Source organism: Hipposideros armiger, unplaced genomic scaffold (genome assembly GCF_001890085.2).
Source record: "Hipposideros armiger isolate ML-2016 unplaced genomic scaffold, ASM189008v1 scaffold_13, whole genome shotgun sequence".
Lineage (NCBI taxonomy): Eukaryota > Metazoa > Chordata > Mammalia > Chiroptera > Hipposideridae > Hipposideros > Hipposideros armiger.
The window spans coordinates 1,458,237-1,476,909 of NW_017731363.1; the positions used below are offsets into that span (position 1 = coordinate 1,458,237).

At 35.5% G+C, this 18,673-nt stretch overlaps 1 protein-coding gene across 8 annotated transcripts in view; it reads right to left on the minus strand.

Annotated features, from left to right (window-relative positions):
• Positions 1-667: 667 nt before the first annotated feature.
• AP1S2 (adaptor related protein complex 1 subunit sigma 2) overlaps positions 668-18,673 on the minus strand; it is a 28,332-nt gene continuing 10,326 nt past the window's right edge. Inside the window, exons 5-7 of one of the 8 annotated variants that reach the window (XR_002126664.1) lie at positions 13,299-13,393; positions 2,881-2,889; positions 668-2,135 (exon numbers count right to left, since the gene is read on the minus strand). Coding sequence is in view for 5 of the 8 variants with exons in the window: in XM_019666393.1 (XP_019521938.1) it covers positions 2,527-2,706 (180 nt within the window). In the remaining 3 variants the exon portion in view is untranslated. The other 7 variants (XR_002126661.1, XM_019666403.1, XR_002126665.1 and 4 more) reach the window with 7 other exon arrangements.

Here is an 18,673-nt window from a genome sequence, read left to right on the forward strand (position 1 = left end):
CACTAAATAAAGTATTTTTCAATACTTTCCTAAACATGCCAAGGTATAGTTAAATGTGGTATTTAAAGCTGAGTAGTCTCTATAGATCGTGGTGGATAAACACCAGCTTGTGCTCAAGGTAGAGATGTTGGTGACTTTTCCAAGAGTTAACAGGCAGTGTGGTATGGAGGGGAGGGAAGGAGCAGTGTTTAAAGCACTGATGAGTTCATTATCCTGATAACTGTCCATCTTGAACTTAAATTTATTAGTTTAAACTTACAACTTGGTTACGATTTATGATTCAAAAGTTCCAATTCCGCGTTGTCAGTAGAAGCCCATAGGCCTCTTTTCAGTGAATAAAATAGTGCATTGGAGGCCCTTTAAGTCTACAAGTAGTTTTGTTAGCAGACTAGCCAACTTAATTTGATGGTAGTTGTTTACTCGTCCTTCAATATCTGTTTCAGTATGTACCACTTCCCACCTGTAGTTAATAGGAAGTCCCTTAACTAAGCTCTTATTTGCTGCTTGCATGAGGCAGTAGCTGCAAATATCAGTCCGTTGGGTGAGTGTGCTAGCACCTCCAGTTCTCAGGGTGCAGAGGGTTGGGGGTGGGATCCAGTAAATTTGGCATACCTTTGATTACCTGGAGTAATCTGAGTTGCTCATTCAGAAAGAGAAGTCAAGTGCATCAAGGTTTTAAAAGCGGCATTTATTGATTGAAAATGTGTAGATAAGCTCTCAGTAGCATAGAATCCACATTATTTTTTAATGGGCTTGAAGTATATGAAGACTCCTTAAATCTTCTGGCATTTATCTTGTGTGTGCTTTTAACAACCACCACATTCAAATGGAGGTGAATTATCAACATTTTACTGAAAAAAACTTAAAAATTTTTTCCTTCAGCAGCTCTCCAGTTTGACAAGCTTTTGGAGATACATAAAAAACACTACAGTGGTGTACGTTGAACATTTATTACAATTAATTGGCGATGTGATAAGACAGTGCACACGTGGCCTGAATATTGGTCACAATCACAACAAAGCTTAATCCAGCCTAGCAGATACAAATGAAATTGTAAACCATGAAGACATATTTACATATGTAGAAGTATGTATAAAACTGACATTGAAACAGCTTTAAAAAATATAGGGCCCACTAATGCCATTTTTACCTCATTCAACTTGCACTTTTATATGAAAGGTGGTGTGTCTTTATAAGTTTTCTGATAACTAGGCAGTGCCATGAAAGGACAGGAAGCCGCCCTAAGTTTGCAGCACTTCTAAGTAGAGGGAAGCACTAGGGGAAAGCAAAATAAATTTCGCTGTTACAAGCCTCCCAGAAGGAATATTCGTGCTTTAAACAACTTAGCCAACATTTTGTGAAGAGACTGATAACATTTTACGTAAGATACTGTCATGAAGAATTCCTGGTAAGTCAACATTTCCATTTTATTTGGGGGCATCAAAAGCAATCCAACTCAGTGACCAAATGATTATGGCCTGAAAACATGCTGCTAAGAAACAATCTCTGTTCCTCGTTCCAGGTTTGGAATGCCTAAGAAATAATTTTAGTGTAAAACAGCATAATTATCATTTAGTCATGTGTATTCATTCCCTTTGTCTTAAGGTATGTAGTTTCTAATAAGGGTCTTTGGTATCAATTTGGTTTTTAAGTTTCAACATAGTTAAGTATTCATTCATTTGATGTGTGCTTTCAATTCCCTTTATTCTCATATATATCGAAGTCTTTGGTTTCGAAAGTTTCCTTTGCCAAAGACAGTAATAGATGTATATTGCCTGATTGTGTCATTTTCATAGGTATACATACATGATCAGGTTAAGAGAAACAGACCTATCTATAACCCTTAAAATATCCAGGTGCCTTTCTTTTTCTGTATCATTCTAATTCATATTTAAGTCCCTTAAGTTATCAACTGATTAATGAAAGTTCCCTTTAAAAAAAAATTGTGTAGGCCTGAATGAAGCAGTTTAGCAAAACAGTAATACTGACAAGACGTCATCTTACATCATTAGCTAACATGGACATGAAGGCAGTGACCATCTACAGTGTGTGAAATGCCACAGGAAGTCATCAACAAGGGAGGAGAGTTATGTCAGTCCAATTTCTTCAAGAACACTACGTGGGGTTTCGGCTTCCTGTGGAGGGAAAATGTGAGACTCTAGTAAGCAGATCCGGGGTGGCTTGAGAAGGTGAAACTGACACATACGGATGTGCAAGTTTCAGAGAAGAATGCAAGCAGTTCAGTGGTATGGGCGGATTCTACTACTAGAGCCAGTGCTTATGTAGGGGTTTCACCCGGAACATTGGAGACCACAGGTATTTTCAGCATGCATTAAATACCTATTGATTACCCACCAATGTGCTGGGTGGGCACTGTTGCTGTAACACAAAAAGCAGTCAAACCCACTGGCAATTGAAGAAATCATTGCTAGTGTTAAAATTCAAAACCTCCCCTAAATAAAAGCAAGGAAAACCCCAAGTTCTCCCGATTCTTCACAAAATTTCGTTTTCCATGCTTTTCTTGGGTCATATATATTTAATAGAAATGTCTTCCTCTGAGTTTTCACTCAGTTTTTTACTTAACTGTCTCCAGCAGCAAGTCTTCAGAAACTCGCCTTCCCAGACCTCCCCAGGGCAACCATTGCCTTTTGTCCCATGTAACCAATACTCATTTTTAAACATCAAAGGAAGACAAAGCAGGCATATCTAGAAAAACAAGTTTAAAATTTCCCAAAGTAACTGATTTTGCACATCACAAAAAAGGACCAAGTAGGTCAAATATCAGGTATTACTATCAGCAATTTTGTAATTAAAAGCCATAGTATATTTTAATGGAGGAAAACAATGTAATTTTTAGTATTCAATAATAAATTAACTTACTTTCGCATCCTAATTGTGGTACGGCACAAAACAAGGAAAAGAAAAATTGTATTAAACCACAAATCCATACATCAGATTTAACTGTATGTAAAGCATTACATTAATCTTAAACTCTATGGTGTTTCCTTCTTTGGAAAACAAGGATCATAGTACTTACCTTCATATGTAGAGATTAAGGGAGCTAAGGCTTAGTGCCTGACTTCCAGAAAGTGCTCAAAAATCTGTTACCTGATAGCATTACACAGTTGAAATCTAAATGAAGGCATTTAGCATAGTACTAAACGAGCTACTATAAACCAACTCTCTATATCAAGTTCACATTATGACCTTTTAGTATGTTTGTGTGTTAATGAAAAATGGGTAAAATTCAGCTTTGGTGGAAAAGGTTCTTTTTTATTAAGTATTCTTGCCCCCCAAATGGAACCTCAACTGAACCAGACTACAGATCTAAATACATACGGAGGATAAGAAAACAAACGTCACCAAGAGATTCCAGTCAGCCAAATACAGAATGGAGGAAAGTCTGTAGCATAAGCGACTGTTAACAAAAAAATTGCAAGGGGGGAAAAAGCAGTTGTTGTTAAAAATTAAGAGACTTAAGTAAGAGACATCAAACACATACAATGTGAACTTGTTTGGAATCTGGTTCTAACAAACTGATTATAAAAATATATTTTGCAGACAATTAGCAAAAACTGAACCAGGAATAAGACATTAGGAATTACTGTTAATTTTGGGGGTGTAGTACTTATCTGTTAAGGATACATACTTTCATATTAAAGGTGAAAAGATAGGACATCTAGGGCTTGCTCTAAAATGCTGAGGCAAAATGGGGTGCTGGGGGTTGATGAAATAACTACAGTATTGAGAGTAGTGAGCTGATGGTTGTTGAAGCTGAGTGAGTGATGTGTACATGAGGGTTCCTATTCTATTTGTATGGCTGTTTTCATTATAATTTTAAAAAACAGTCTAATGGAAATGATATAACACTCCAAGAGTGATGATGTAAGCCAATCTTTCATTTATGTTTAGCCTTAAACATTAAATACACTGCAAGACATCTGAATCACATATTAAATGTCAATTTAAAAATAATCATTTCCATTTAACGTTAAATATTTTAAATGTCACACAACCTTTAATGTATTAATTGAAAGGATGCTTACGTTGAATCCTAGAGTTTTAAGTCTTAGCTTACCCATGTAAAAATGTCCCCCACCCTACTTCCTAGAGCTGGTCAGATTTCCCCTATGTGCTCACTTCCTGCAATCTTACACAGCATTTCTTGAAGAAAACCATGTTGCTTATCAAATATGCATTATTTAAAATATTTGTCCTTCTAAAAGGCCTAGTTTCAAAGAATCATTTACACACTTTATTCCTTTTGAGATTTGTACAAGTAGTACATTCGTTTTCTATGAATTGTTTAAAATATAAAATGTAATGTTCACATGTTCACACTGAAGTTGTAGCTCAAAACTACCTAGAAAAACCATTGCCGAAGAGTCAAATTCACAGAAACATAGGCTGTAGAATGGTGGTTGCCAAGCGCTGAGGAGCAGGGGGGGGGAATGGGGGGTTGCTGTTTAATGGGTATAGAGTTACGGTTTTGCAGGATGAAAAAGCGCTGGAGATCTGTTCTACAACAATGTGAAGGTGTTTAACACTAATGAACTACATACTCTTAAGAAATGGTTGAGCTGCTAAATTCTGTTGTGTTTTTTACCACGATTAAAAAAAATTACCTGGAAAAACTAAAATGTAAAATGTTAGCAAAAGGGATGGAGAAGAAAAAAGTCATTCACATGAGACAAAGTACATGCAATATTTTTATTTTAGACATGCAAGGAAAGCTTTCCGAATGTACTAATTTAAAGCAAGCAGCTGTATACAAATAACAAAAGAAGCAACACTTGTTACAGCTCAGCACACAACATCCAAAGAAACAGGCATGAGACAATGCATATTTATGCAGCATTAAAACCAGATAATATATTGTGGTGGTGGGGGGGAATATGGAGGAAAAAAATGGAGACGAAAGACTCATGTTTGTGAATGCTTTCAATGTGTAATGCTACACTTCTCATTTGATAGCCCAGTCAGGGGCTTCAAATGTAATGCAGTACATCAAGAATGGGAAGAACTGACCTGCACATCTGCCTAATACACATTTTCATAGGTCCTCTTTCAGTGGTCAAGCAGTTTGAGCTTCTTTTAAATTTATTGTTTAATGACAGCTTACTTAACTCAGGCTTTAAACTCTCTAGATATAAACAATGAATTATTTGGTACTTTTCCTTTTATAATAAAATATGTTGCATGTTTTATTAAAAGCATACACAATAACGATCAATATTAGTTTTACTATTCAAAAATATAAAACCATACTTAACAAATCATTAAGTACTTTAAAAGATAATATATCTGAAACCATAACTAGTAAAATATAAGTAAACTATTAGAATTTTGGTTATATAAATGCAGTATTAATACTCTCAAATGATTATTTACTATTGAATAGATATTACAGATGAGCTTTTCTCACATAACTTCCTGACAGTTCTTAAAGGGACTGTTTAGTATTATGTAGCATAAATGTGATTCAATAATGTAGCATTTCATTTTCTTAAAAACTGAATGTTTTACCTTAAATATGATGTAATGGTACAGATTTTTTAGTGATACATTAGAACACATTAGTTCATATAGACTGTAATACAGTCACACTAAATATAGTTTCTTTTTTTTTCCCAACATTTGAAGACCAAGCCACACTATAATTATGGCACTACTTATGTAGACCTAGCATTTCGGCTGTATTTTCTTTGGTAAACATTGTAACAATTGCTAGGTTGTCCTCTTACAAGATTATCAGATGGTTCACAAATGATAACATGTATGTGTTTAAGATGAAATATTACTCAAAACATTCATAGGTCATATTTTTTTCAAGAAGAAATTAAACAAGTTGCAAGCAGGAATAAGATATATGCAAGTCACATATAGAATGAAAATAAAACAGAAAAGAAGAATAGGAACAGAAAATAAATTACAACTGTAAAGGCACTGGTTCTGAAATATCTATTATTATTTTCATACAAGATAGTCTCCAAGCTGAGGATATTTTCTTTCATAAGTATACAGCTTTCTATTTCCTCTGTGAAATTCTGCATACGCGATGAGTAGTCATTTAGTACACAGGGACATTAAAATATTCATGACGTGGCTACAAAAGAAATGCACATGTTCTTACACACAGCATATAAACTGATATAGACACAATCAGATTTTTAGTATATTTAGTGCACAGTAAAGAAAACTTAAACTTAATTTTTGTTTGTTTTTGTTGTTTGGTTTATGGCTGAGATTTAACTTCTAAAATGCCCAGGAGTTCAGCTTCAACTGTTACTAACTTTACTGTATATAATGATAATCGAAATGATGACCTACATCCCACAGAATCCTAAACACTGTATTTACTGATAATACACTGGAAAGATTTTCCAGGTAAGTAATCTAGCCATCACTGAGTTACCTGAAAATTCAGTTAGACTATTCCCTTCTGCCAGTATTCAAGTTCATCAGGATTTTATTACACGAAGCAAAGAATTTAATCCCTTAATGAAAATCATTATATCCTAAGGTGACTGAAACTCTTTTCCAGATCCTAAAGGAAAATCTTTCCCAAGAAGTGGAAAAGTGTCACCTATTTGGTATTTTAAGTAGCAATGGAGATTTTCAATGGTTCACTTAGCTTTTAAAAAAATCCAAAGACTATGTCTTTGAGACTAAGGATATTACTTTTTAAATAATCCTCAAGCAAGATTTTTAAAGAACTCTCCAAACAAATTTAAGTGTCCAGCGATAGATTTCTAGGAACTCCAAGAACCCTCTGAAACTAAAAGCAAAATTATATACAGATTTTCCTGAGAAGAGGGCCCATAGCATTTCAGACTGTCAAAGGAATTATATCCCCACCAAAAGGCTTGTGACTCAAAAGTTCAAAACTGTTTACTTTAGTGCTTTTAAAATATCTTCATTTTAATATTCATTCAACTTAGCACTTTGAAATGTTAGGCTACAAAGTCATGTAAATTGTTCCAATAAAATATGTAACAGATCTCTTATAACAATAACCATTAAATACAAAAGCCATCTGAGGAGAAAACTCAGTTAAATTTTAATCCTCAGATAATTTCTAAACAGTTTAAAGAAATAATTGTCTTTTTCCCCTACTCAGAATAGATTAAGTGGAATGATACAGCAAGTTAAAATAATAATAAACCCCCAAATGCTTCATTTTCTTATAACTCATTTTCATAGGGGAATTCTATATCTATACCAATGGCATTAGTGATTCACAGTATTTAATAATCCTTTTTGGTCAATGAACCTCTTTCAATATTCTCTGTCTAAAAACAATAAATGATGGGTCATTACGAGAGCAAAAAATTTCCTAAGAAAATACCAGTTAAATGAAGTAATTGGGACTAGCCCTTGGGATTTAATGTAATTAGACTTTCCAGATAATGCTAAAATATAAATAAGAAACTTGACAAAATTATAATTATAAACTGAATTACATATCCTACTACATTTTGATGCATGTCAGTACTCCAGCACGTACTCTAGTATGCTTTCTTACACCCAATGAAACTCTTGATGTGATACGCATTATCTGTTTTCTGGAGAGAAAATAAGAAAAGTTTAGGCCTGTCAAATAAACCTTTCACCTAAATAATACCAATTCTTTAAGCCTTTACATTATAGCTTTTAATCTTTGTTTTATCTAATTTTATTACACACCATGTAAAAACCAACCATGGAAAGTTTACATCCATTAAGAGAAGTATTACAGTTCCCCAAATAGGGCAGAGTACATAGCCATTCCTCCCCAGTGGAGAGTTACTATGAACCTTTTACTACCTTTAGGAAAGGAAAGGTTTTATAATAAACCTAACTATTCTTTACAGCCAATGATCCAGGTTATTGTACTTAAATAAGAAATAAGCATTCATTAATGATGAAGAATAGTCTTAACAGGGAGAGAAAACCCTCTTTAGTGGTAAAACATCCTTCAAGAAGAAACTCAAAAATGCACAAAAATAAATGTATTCTTTTACCACTTTTAAGCTGCCATAACATGTTTTAAATAACTTCCCAGTTTAGACTGTCAGGGTCTGAAAAAGTTATGTTATAAATGCCTTAATGATCACTAATATTTAAGGTTGATTTTTAACTTAATAATAGATATGCCCATAATTAACCCAGCTATTTTTTTCTGTTATATACAAAGAAACTATTATGGTGGATTAAATATAACTCCAGTATTCTGGGCCCTCGTACCACCAGTACATCTTATGAGTCATGGAATAATTAAAAATTGCGGAGGGTGAGAGTAAAGTCTGTCATAACACACAAGGGGCCTTGTGCAGAAGTAGACCTACTATCTTCTACTACCCAGCAAACCGAGTTTCTTAATACACTAAAATGTCAGTGATTTAGATTACATGGAAATAAAAGCCAGAATGAAAAAAAAAGTTTTAATCCAGTTGTATTAAACAAATACAAACCACAAAGTTGCCCTTAGTACAGATTCTTTGGAGACCTAGTTTTTGAATAAAGATTAGGCATTTTTCAATCTGAAATGGACCTTCCATCCTTTTGCTCCTCACTGGTTTGCTCCCCCTTAAATCTATTCCAAACCCTCAACATTTTCAAGTTTTCAACCTCTCCTCTTTCTCCTCAGTCCCCAGCAGCTCTCCACTAGCTGATGTAGCTTCTCAAAGCCAAGAAAATTACAACATTCTCAATTTCGCTCACCCCAACTCATGAGGGAAAAAAATCTGCAGCTTTACCTCATTATCTCCTCCTGACAAAGGAGAAAGAAAACTCATCTTGCCCAAGACCAATGCTTGATCCACTCACATTCACCCTCCGGACATACTTTTCCCTTTATACTATTCCTGTATTCCATCACTGTCTGCATTAGCCCCTTCTCCTTAGTATATATGCACATTCAACTTCCCTGCATACTAAGAATAATTCCTGCCCCCCCCCCCACCAAAGGACCAGATGTAGTGGGAAGTGTAGCATAACAAACATAGCAGAGAGGAGTTAAGTTAAACCTATTCTCAAAACCACCTATGTTCCTTTACCTTCAACATTTCCAGACATTCACCATACTAGACTGATGACTCAAAGTAAAGTGATCTGGGAAAACTGTAACAAAAACTGGTAAGCTAGCAATTATCTGAAGGCTTAAGTCTTGTTGAGATGAGAGGTGCTTAAGTAAACTAGTGGTACTGGATCCAAAATTGAAAACCTAGCCTCTGATTTTCTCTTCCTAGTACACAATATAGTCAGAGAAAATAATTGACATTTAGTTAAAAGTAAATAAATATAATTTGAAGTCACAGCTCTACTCCAGTTTTTCTTGTAAAAGGGCTTCATTATTCCTTGCACTATGAAATTGTGTCCGTTGTCCTTCATGTTCTAGAATGCAGTAGTCCTTCTGATTGCCCCTCACTGACCTCTGTGGCAAAGTCCTTACTCTCAACTCTGGAACCCTCTATTCCTTGTGCTGAAGACCAAAGGGCCAGAGTATCCAAAGTCACTAAGATCCATTTTTAGCAATGAATAAAAAGAGAAGAATTGAAAGCACTTTAGGCGTATAAGGTGCCTTTTAGATGACAGGGCTCATGGTGTCACTCCTATTTCACAAGCAATTGTGAGGCACTAGGAAAGCCAAGTGATTTTTTTTCATTAAGTTAACAATGGGTGGCAATAGCAATATGGCTGCACCAGATGTTTAGCATCTGAAATGGTCAGGAGCATACAAGGTCTTCACTTTACATGCTGCAACTTTCCTTTTAGCAAATTCTACTCTGGTTTGACCTAATGGAGCAACACCATGTACATGTACTCTTCTATTCACACAAAAGCATTTTTGTCATTTTTAAAAAATGTTTTATAAATGAAAAAAATTTATCCTTATAAATACACTTAGAATGATGCATGCTTGTTTTACACTTCTAGAAGAGGGGAGAGGCTTAACTATTTTGAGAATACCATTAAATTAACATCCTGCTCCTAGATCTTTTCACACTTGATATACCTTGAGTATCTTCACCATGTCATTACATAGAAATCGATCATTTCTTTGATAGGTAACAGTTTCATGCATGGCCGTAATGTGATTTTCTTAACCTATTTCCCATTGACGGATATTTGTCTATGTTCCAATGGCTTAATGTTATACTGAGCATGTGTCTTGGGGCATTTGTATATTTCTGTTGGATAAAATTCCTTGAAGTGTAACTGATAGGTCAAAAGGTGTACACATTTAGCCATTAATAGATATCACCAAACTAATCCTCCAAAATGGAATGCAAGTGCTCACAAACAGCAAACAAGAGGGTCTTTCTCATCTTTTCCAATCCAAGAAGAAACCAACCAAAAAAGGTCTAATTGATATTTTAATTTACATTCTTAGTAAAAGGACCATTTGTTTCTTCTTTCATCTGTGAATTACTTATTCATATCTACTGCTGTCTTTTTCTATTGTGCTATTAATCTATTTCTATTACACTTGTCTTATAAATTTGTCTTAGAAATAATGATGGGGCTAACTTAACTACATCTTTATAAACCCTGCTCTAAAACCCGTTTGTGATAAATTACTTTCTCTGGCAGTTAATTGTACTTTTTAAATAAAAAAAGAAAAATTAACAGCAACTACAACTTTAGACTATAATGAAATACTTTTAAGCATATTTTAGGGTAATTGTATTGTATTCGCCTTGATCTTCCATTTGGATAACTTGAAATGCCTTAAATTTAATCAGGATTTTCCAAACATAAAAGATTTCTTTGAATTACTGAATTTCAAGTATTCAAATTCTCAATATCTTTACTAAGTAAATTCTTTAAAGCTATTTTGGTAAAAAAAAAAACCAACAAAATCTATATGCAATGAAAGTCTATATATGCCAATTCTGGTCATTTAAACTAGTTCTCCTTTAAGAAATTATGAAACCCCTAAAGTGGATGGGCAAATGAGCAGAAAATTCAAAAGTGATCCAACTGCCTGCAGGGTATACTCAATTCTATTTCCAGGTAAAAACTCAATTACCTTAATAGACATTAACAGATATGATGGTTGTTGAGGAAATTAAATTATATAGTGACATCCCAAAAGTTTTGCTGTGGGTTGGGTGCTAAAGTCAACCACAGATTATCTCCCCAGGCACTAGTTATCAAGTAAAAGTAATTTTGGTGAATTGGAGGTGATTTTTACAGCCATTTATGTGTTCTTAAGCACATCTGTCCTCCTTTCATAATTCTTAGGATTGTTTTTTCCCCCTTCTACCTTTGATTCATTTTCAGCTAGTCATTTATACTCTCTGGACTATATATTATATTGAAAAGATATAGCAGTCTTTAATGTAAATGGAATCTTGATATATTCCACAGTGTTAAACTAAACCAGGATTTCTCAACCTCAGTACTATTGATACTTGAGGCTGGACAATTCCTGTCTTGGTCACCATTGGACGTTTAGCAGCATCTTTGGTCTTAACCTACTAGATGCCAGTAGCACCCCACTGCCAGTTGTGACAAACAAAACTGTGTCTGACGAGGCACAATTGTCCCGCCACCCCAGTTGAGAACCACTGAGTTGATCTAATTGTCTCTGGTTGACGGGTAAGATTATGTTGCAGTGTACCTGCCTGTATGTTAATTTTCTTTATAATGGGTATTTTTAGTTTTTTAAAAAAGGCAACATAGGAAACAGAAGATAATGTGTCATCAGAGAAAAAAGAACTCAAGCCCTGAAATTTTTCAGAAAGTACTTTTTGAAGAAAAAAATCATCACCAACATCAGTAATATGCTTTCTGTAGGCCCCAATCCTAGGGCTCATGCAATTAATTTAGTAATTAGGATCAGCATTGAAAATATAGAACTGTGAATTGCAAAACAAGAAATAAGAATATTATTTAACAAAAATTTTTTGGTTTATGTAAATGTAACTATTGTGACATAAAAATGTATTTATTACTGTGGATTCTAGTCAAATAGTTTTGAAAATCAGGTTTACAGTTACTGAATATTTTAAATTATTCCAACTGTTCATTATTACAAATAGCCCAAAGTAGCAAGAGTTGGCTCAAAATGAGTTAAAATCAAACAGCAAGGTGTGGGGGGGATCCTCAAAATTCTGAAAAGCAGACAAATAAGAGAGCTCAAAAAACACATAAACATACAGCAAAATGATTACAACCTGGAAACCAGTGACCAAGGACATTGGCCAAATTGTTTCTTATTAACTGTAAAGTGAAAGGCAAGATTTGTTCTCCCTTCTGTTTTTTTCTGTATCTGCCTGTCTGTATTTTTCCATTTCAAGCATTAGCGTAACCAAACCTCACTTACCCACAATTTGTTCTAGCAAACCCTAATCAAGCTTACCTATAAAAAAATTAAAATATGTCAGCATAAAAGACTACAGCATTAACTTTTAACCCAATTTAAAAGAAAAAGGTTTAGTCTTCAAGGTTTTAACACAAACAGTGGTAATTACAAAGGAATTACAGGAGTTTATTATCTATGAGGATTTATATCACAATGCTTTCTCCTGTTAAATGGTATTATTGTATATATTTGAAAGCATCTAACTGTTTTAAAACAATGTAATTCTTGAGTTTGACTAGCATGCCCAAATATTCTTAATTAGCAAGATTTTAACTTAAAAAAACCCAAACTTCATATTAAAAGGCATGTTATTAAATACTTCAAGAAGTACATATTTTAAATAATTTTAAGTTACAAAAGATTCACTTTTTTAAAGAAATCACTTTTTCTCATAAGATTCTTACCTTTCCATTTTTATGCAGTCCAACAGATTTATTACTTCCAGAAAGATGTTGCATAGTACTAAGATATATCATGCAGCCCCAGCACTAAAACATATCAATTTTAGCAGCACTAACCCTCCATAGAGCACCATTTTCTAAATGAGGCAGATCAACAACTGCAAATCCAGTAAATCTGTTCATAAAGTGGATCATCTCGAAGTAGAAGCAAATTCATGAGTGTAATGCTTGCTTTTGGTAACTCACTTATATTTCATTTTCATATTATTTTAGTGAGAGACAATACCAACAGCAAACAAAGCTCAAAAGGAAACCCCCCACAAATTTCAAAATGATGCTGTTAGTATAAAAAACAAAGGTTGACACATCTCAAAGCGCTAATCAACACCATCATGCACCTACTGCTGAGGGTTAAAGCCCAATACCCAGTATTTAACTATTTCATCTTCACGGATCAAGCAAAGACTTGATATCATCTCACGTGCAACAGTCTGCATAACATCCCATTTTATCCATGCCACAAAAATGGTAAATTTAGTAGTTACCAATAAACAAGTTGGGGGTCAAAGGGACTAAAGCCTTAGACTGCTCTTTATCATAAGATATCCTCAGACAAACCTCCCCATTCTTCATTCTGGCTCTACAAATTAAGGAGCAGAGAAAAACTGTTAAGTGCCTGACTTGACAAAGAAAATGCACTCTGTATTTCCTCTGTCGTTATATGTACGTTTACAAAATAAATCCAACTGTACCACTCCCCCTCACCCCCGCCCCAAAAGTCTAGCTTAAAATAGGTATTTAATTGGTGGTGGGGGAAAATGTTCCAAGTACTGCAAAGAACGTCAATTTAGTAATCTCAGCATGTTGCATTTTAATAATTTAAGAATCAAGTTAAGTACCAGTGGCATGTAAAAAAACATGTTTTAAATTCCAATAGTCAAACATTAAAAATTGGATAACACACCAATTTTTCTGGGCTTTACCCCCAAATCTAATTATGTATTCATACAACCAAGTACCAAAAGGAATAAACAGAGTTTGGTTTACAACTGTCAAAACTAAAACCCTTGCTTGCCAAGTAATTAAGTAAAATAAAAAAGACATCTTCATTATTTAATCACAATGTCTGATATTTCAGCAATGATTATTCAAGTACATATTTATGTTATGTCCCCTTAACTAACTATAATATGCTAATAGAAAATCTACTTTATCCACTGACTGTTGCCCTGTTTGCTTATAAAATGAAGGACTACCTAAACAAATTACATGGCCTTTATACAAACGGGGTAAAAGCCATCTTTGGTGTTTAGAAATAATTCAAGTAAAAAAACCTGACACCAAATAGAAAAATCACAACACAGCTTACCCCTGAACCATGCAGGTGTGGGGGGTTGGGGAGGTTAGGGGCACCAACACCATGCAATAGAAAATCCGAGTATAACTTTTGACTCCCCCAAAACTTAAGTTGTCCCTCAGTATCGTCAGGGGATTGGTCCCAAGACACCCTGTGGATACTAAAATCCAAGGATGCTCAAGTTCCTTACATAAAATGGTGTAGATCAATGCATACAGTTGGCCTTCCGCATCCAATGACTCCCAATGGCAGATCGAAAACAGTACAGGTATTTATTTTTTAAATCTGCACATAAGTGGACCTGTACAGTTCAAACCCGTGTTATTCAAGGGTCAACTGTATATGAAAAACTAGATTAGAATAAATTAATTAAGACTTTTACAAATTTAAGGCTGTATTTATGTAAGTGTTTTTACAGCTATATTTACAATTTTATAAGCAAAATCATTTCATGACATAGACTAAGTGAATCCTATACCCCGATTAGAAGACCAAAAAAAGTACTTAAGATCCAGGTGTTTTGATAAATCCTACAAGAAAGAAATTATTTGAAAAACATTACTTATATCTATAAATCCAATTTAAAAATTCCAACTGTTAATAATTTGGACAATGAAAATTGCCAATCTCAAAAGTAAAAGATAGGGGCCAGCTGAGTGGCTTAGTTGGTTAGGAGCTTGCTCAAGAATGAGAGCTCTGAGCAACAGCGGTTCAATTCCTGGCCCGAGCTGAGCAGCCGCTGAGCTGCCAACAGGTGGCAGGATGGCTCAGCTAGAGAAAAAAAAAAAAAGTAAAAGATGGCATCAGCCTTAGGAAAATACTCTCTTCAATACAGAAAGACCTCCAGGAGAACGATGAATGTTTTTTTGCTATATTACTGAGAAACACAGAAGCTGGTACCTAAAACAGAATATTTAAAATATACATACCAAGACAACACACGAGTGGGGGGTAGGGATACAACGACAGAGCACAGCAGTTAAGATTTCACACAGCTCTGGAGTCTAGCAGATCTGGGTTTGAAATCCTGGTTTTGCCAGCTGCTACCTCGGCCCAGTCACTGCAACCTCAGGGAGTCTCTACTTCATTTGTTAAAAAGGTTCATGACCCTTTTTCTCAGGGAATCCTGAGTATTAGCATAAGATGCCTCATATCTAAGTGCTCAATAAGCATTAGCTATCATCATAGTTCTTTTTTGTTGTCATGGTGTCCAAACAAAAATTTTTTTAGCAGCTTGTGGAATTGCTTTTTCTCATCTTATTCCATCCACCATTATTATATGAACAAAATATCCAAATATTCCCCAAGCTGTAAACATATAACATATAAATGAATCCATTTTAGGAAACAAGCACCTTGTCATACCAAGATTTCTTGTGATGGTATGTTGATGAATAATCCGAATAACAGGTTAACCTGTTAACCTGAAGCCTTACTACCCACCCCATACAGACTATAGCTTGGCTTCATAAAGGCCTTAACCTGAAATTCAGAATGGACCAACCACCTTCTGCCTTCTCATGACCTGAATGGCTAAATTAAGAAAAATGGGGGCCGGCCGAGTGGTGCGCTGGTTAAGAGTTGGCTTGGGACGCCAGCTCTGAGCAGCAGGGACACCAGTTCGGATCCCGCATGAGGGCCAGTGACGCTGCGCCCTCTACAGCTAAGATGGTGAACAACAGCTCGACCTGGAGCTGGGCTGCTGTGAGTCGCCGGTGACGGCGTAGGCTGCAGTGGGGCTGGCTGGCAACGGGTGTGAGCCTTCGTGAGCTGCCGTCCAATGGCCGGCGAGCGACTACTTCACCTGGGAAGAGCGCAATGATCACAATACCAACATGGGCCAGTGAAGCAACGTCCTCCACAACTAGACTGAAGAACAAAAGCAAAGCAACTTGTCTGTTCCCCTCCCCCAATTCCCCAATAAAATCTTAAAAAAAAATGATTGACTCAGACCACTGAATAGAAAATGTCTTAATGTACTATCACTTTGGTTTATGTACAAAACAATGTAAAGGTAGTCACAGATGAGAGATAGGGCCAAAGCTCTCTTCTCAAGATAAGAAACAATTAATGGTAGTCATTTTTTTTAAACTAGATTGAGATGGGATAAGGAGAATTTTACATGGGACCACAGACATCCTATGCTTCTGTCTCCATTCCTACTTTCTCCAATTAAAAATATAAAAATACTACTTGAAAAAGGGAGACATTACTATTAAAATACTTCAATAGGAGACAAACACTGACACACAGTCTCTCACAAATAAATATTTACCTGTAATACCTTTTTACCCCAGTACACTAAATACAATACATGCTATAAATTAGACTTAGCATATTTATCATATTGTAAAGTCTAACAATTTCTCAGTAGAGTTTAAAGAAACAACCCAGACACAAGGAGTGATCAGTACCCTAAACATTACTCTCCAGAAAAAACATATTAAAATTAAAAGCTGAACTTCAATAACTTTAGAAATGTTTTAAGGCAAATATGATTAATCAGGAAATGATGAATAACTTGGAGGAAATAGCAGGATCTGATACAGACTATAATCCCATAATCATGAAATATAAAAGTGATCAAAGGGAAGGAACAAATATGAAAAATTCCCAATTCCTGATACTGGTTTTGACCTAATTTTTAGAAAAGTCTGATTAGTGAATAGCAAAATAATGAGGTGCTAACTTTAAAACCAATTTTACAAAAGTAGACTATGAGCTTGTTGTAATCAACACACCTAATGTTAAAAGAAAATTCTCTCCAATGACATGTTGGCAATCAATAAGCAACCGTGGTAAACTGTACACACACGGAAAGGGGCTGTGCTCACTTCACTAATGAACAGTGAGTGGCATCAGGGCAGCCAACAAAATGCTTCACTTTTGCAGGCACCTGTCTTGGTAACTCAAGGTCATTAAATGTACAATGCATTGTCTCATACTTAATATATGTATGTCCCAGATGATGTCATCCCAACTTTAAACAGTCCTCACAACTGACCCAAGTCAGTGACTGATGCACAAGGATTACCGAGAGCTCCCCCTTCTCCCTATAGAGGCCAGCGGTTAAGAAGTTATAACATGCTGGCTCAGACCAAGTGGTGGTTGGTTAAGAACTGGCTTGGGATGCCAGAGGGCCCCGGTTCGGATCCCACATATGAGGGCCAGTGACACTGCCCTCTACAGCTAAGATGCTGAACAACAGCTCAACCTGGAGCTGGGCTGCCGTGAGTCACTGGCGACGGCGTAGGCTGCAGCCCCTGTGGCAGTGGGTTGCCATGGGCTACCAGGCTACCACCTGTAGCCAGCAGGCGCCGTGAGCAGCAAGCAGCCGCCGTGAGCGGCCGTCCACTGATCTGCCTCACCCGGGAAGAGCGCAATGATGGTGCCAACTTGGGCCAGTGAAGCAATGTCCTCCACAACTAGACTGAAGAAACAAAACAACAGCAACTTGTCTGTTCCCCTTCCCCCAATTCCCCAGCGCTGTTCCCCTTCCCCAATTCCCCAATTTTAAAAAAATCTTTAAAAAAAAGTTATAATGGAGAAAAAGATTTACTTTTCTTCTTAGTTCACATTTCTGTTGTAACAGAAATGATTTTAAAAATGGATTTAAGCAAAACAAAACAGAAAAAGAGCCACAGACATAGAGAACAAGCTGATGGTTGCCAAAGAGAGAGGGGAGTGTGGGGATGAGTGATATTAAAAAAAAAAGATTTCAAGCTTTAGTAAAAAAAATAAAGACAATTACCTTAATGAAAACATACTATATTTTTATATTGACCAGTCCCTTCTCGTGCTACAAACTTTGTTTGATTAAAACCACAATTATCACTAAAGCATAATTCAACTTGGTACCTTAATTAAGATATCATTAAGTTTTTAGAAAAAGGTAGCCTTAGCTATGAAATTTTAAACTTCAGAAATCGAAGGTACAGAAGCATCAAATATACAATTAACCCAGAACAACTGTAGAAATTAGAAAGGAAAGGGGGCTTATTAATGGCCCTGGTGAAATCAAGGCAAGATAAGAATGTAGTCCTTTGACAGAACATGGTTTGTTATAAGAAGAGCAAAGAGAAATACAAATACTTTTTAGTCTTCTTAACACAAAACTAGAGGGTTCTACAGAAAGTGTAATTATAACCCTATCACTTGCTTGGCTACATTTGCACTTAATGGACATGAGATGGAAATAAATTATGAACCAATTTGGAATGAAAATACCATAATCTCTGTCAACTCCTGATTATCTATCTACATTAATGAGAAAAGGGGTTATCTTAAGTAATTCAGAACAATGGATGGAGAGTTCTCAAATTACTGTTACTTTTGATCAATCTCTTCCCTTCTTAAAGTAGTTTGTCCTCTAAAGGTTTAGATTCTAGTGTTTTGAGGTCCAAGATGGGCCATCAATATGACAGAGCATCTTCAAAGTAAATGACCCATTCACGGATAACTGAGTTGACGTGACGAACACATACTTTAATCAATAAACTGCACATGGACACTACATGCCAAGCATGCTTCAGAGTAATTTCTGAAACTGTAAGAATGAAAGAA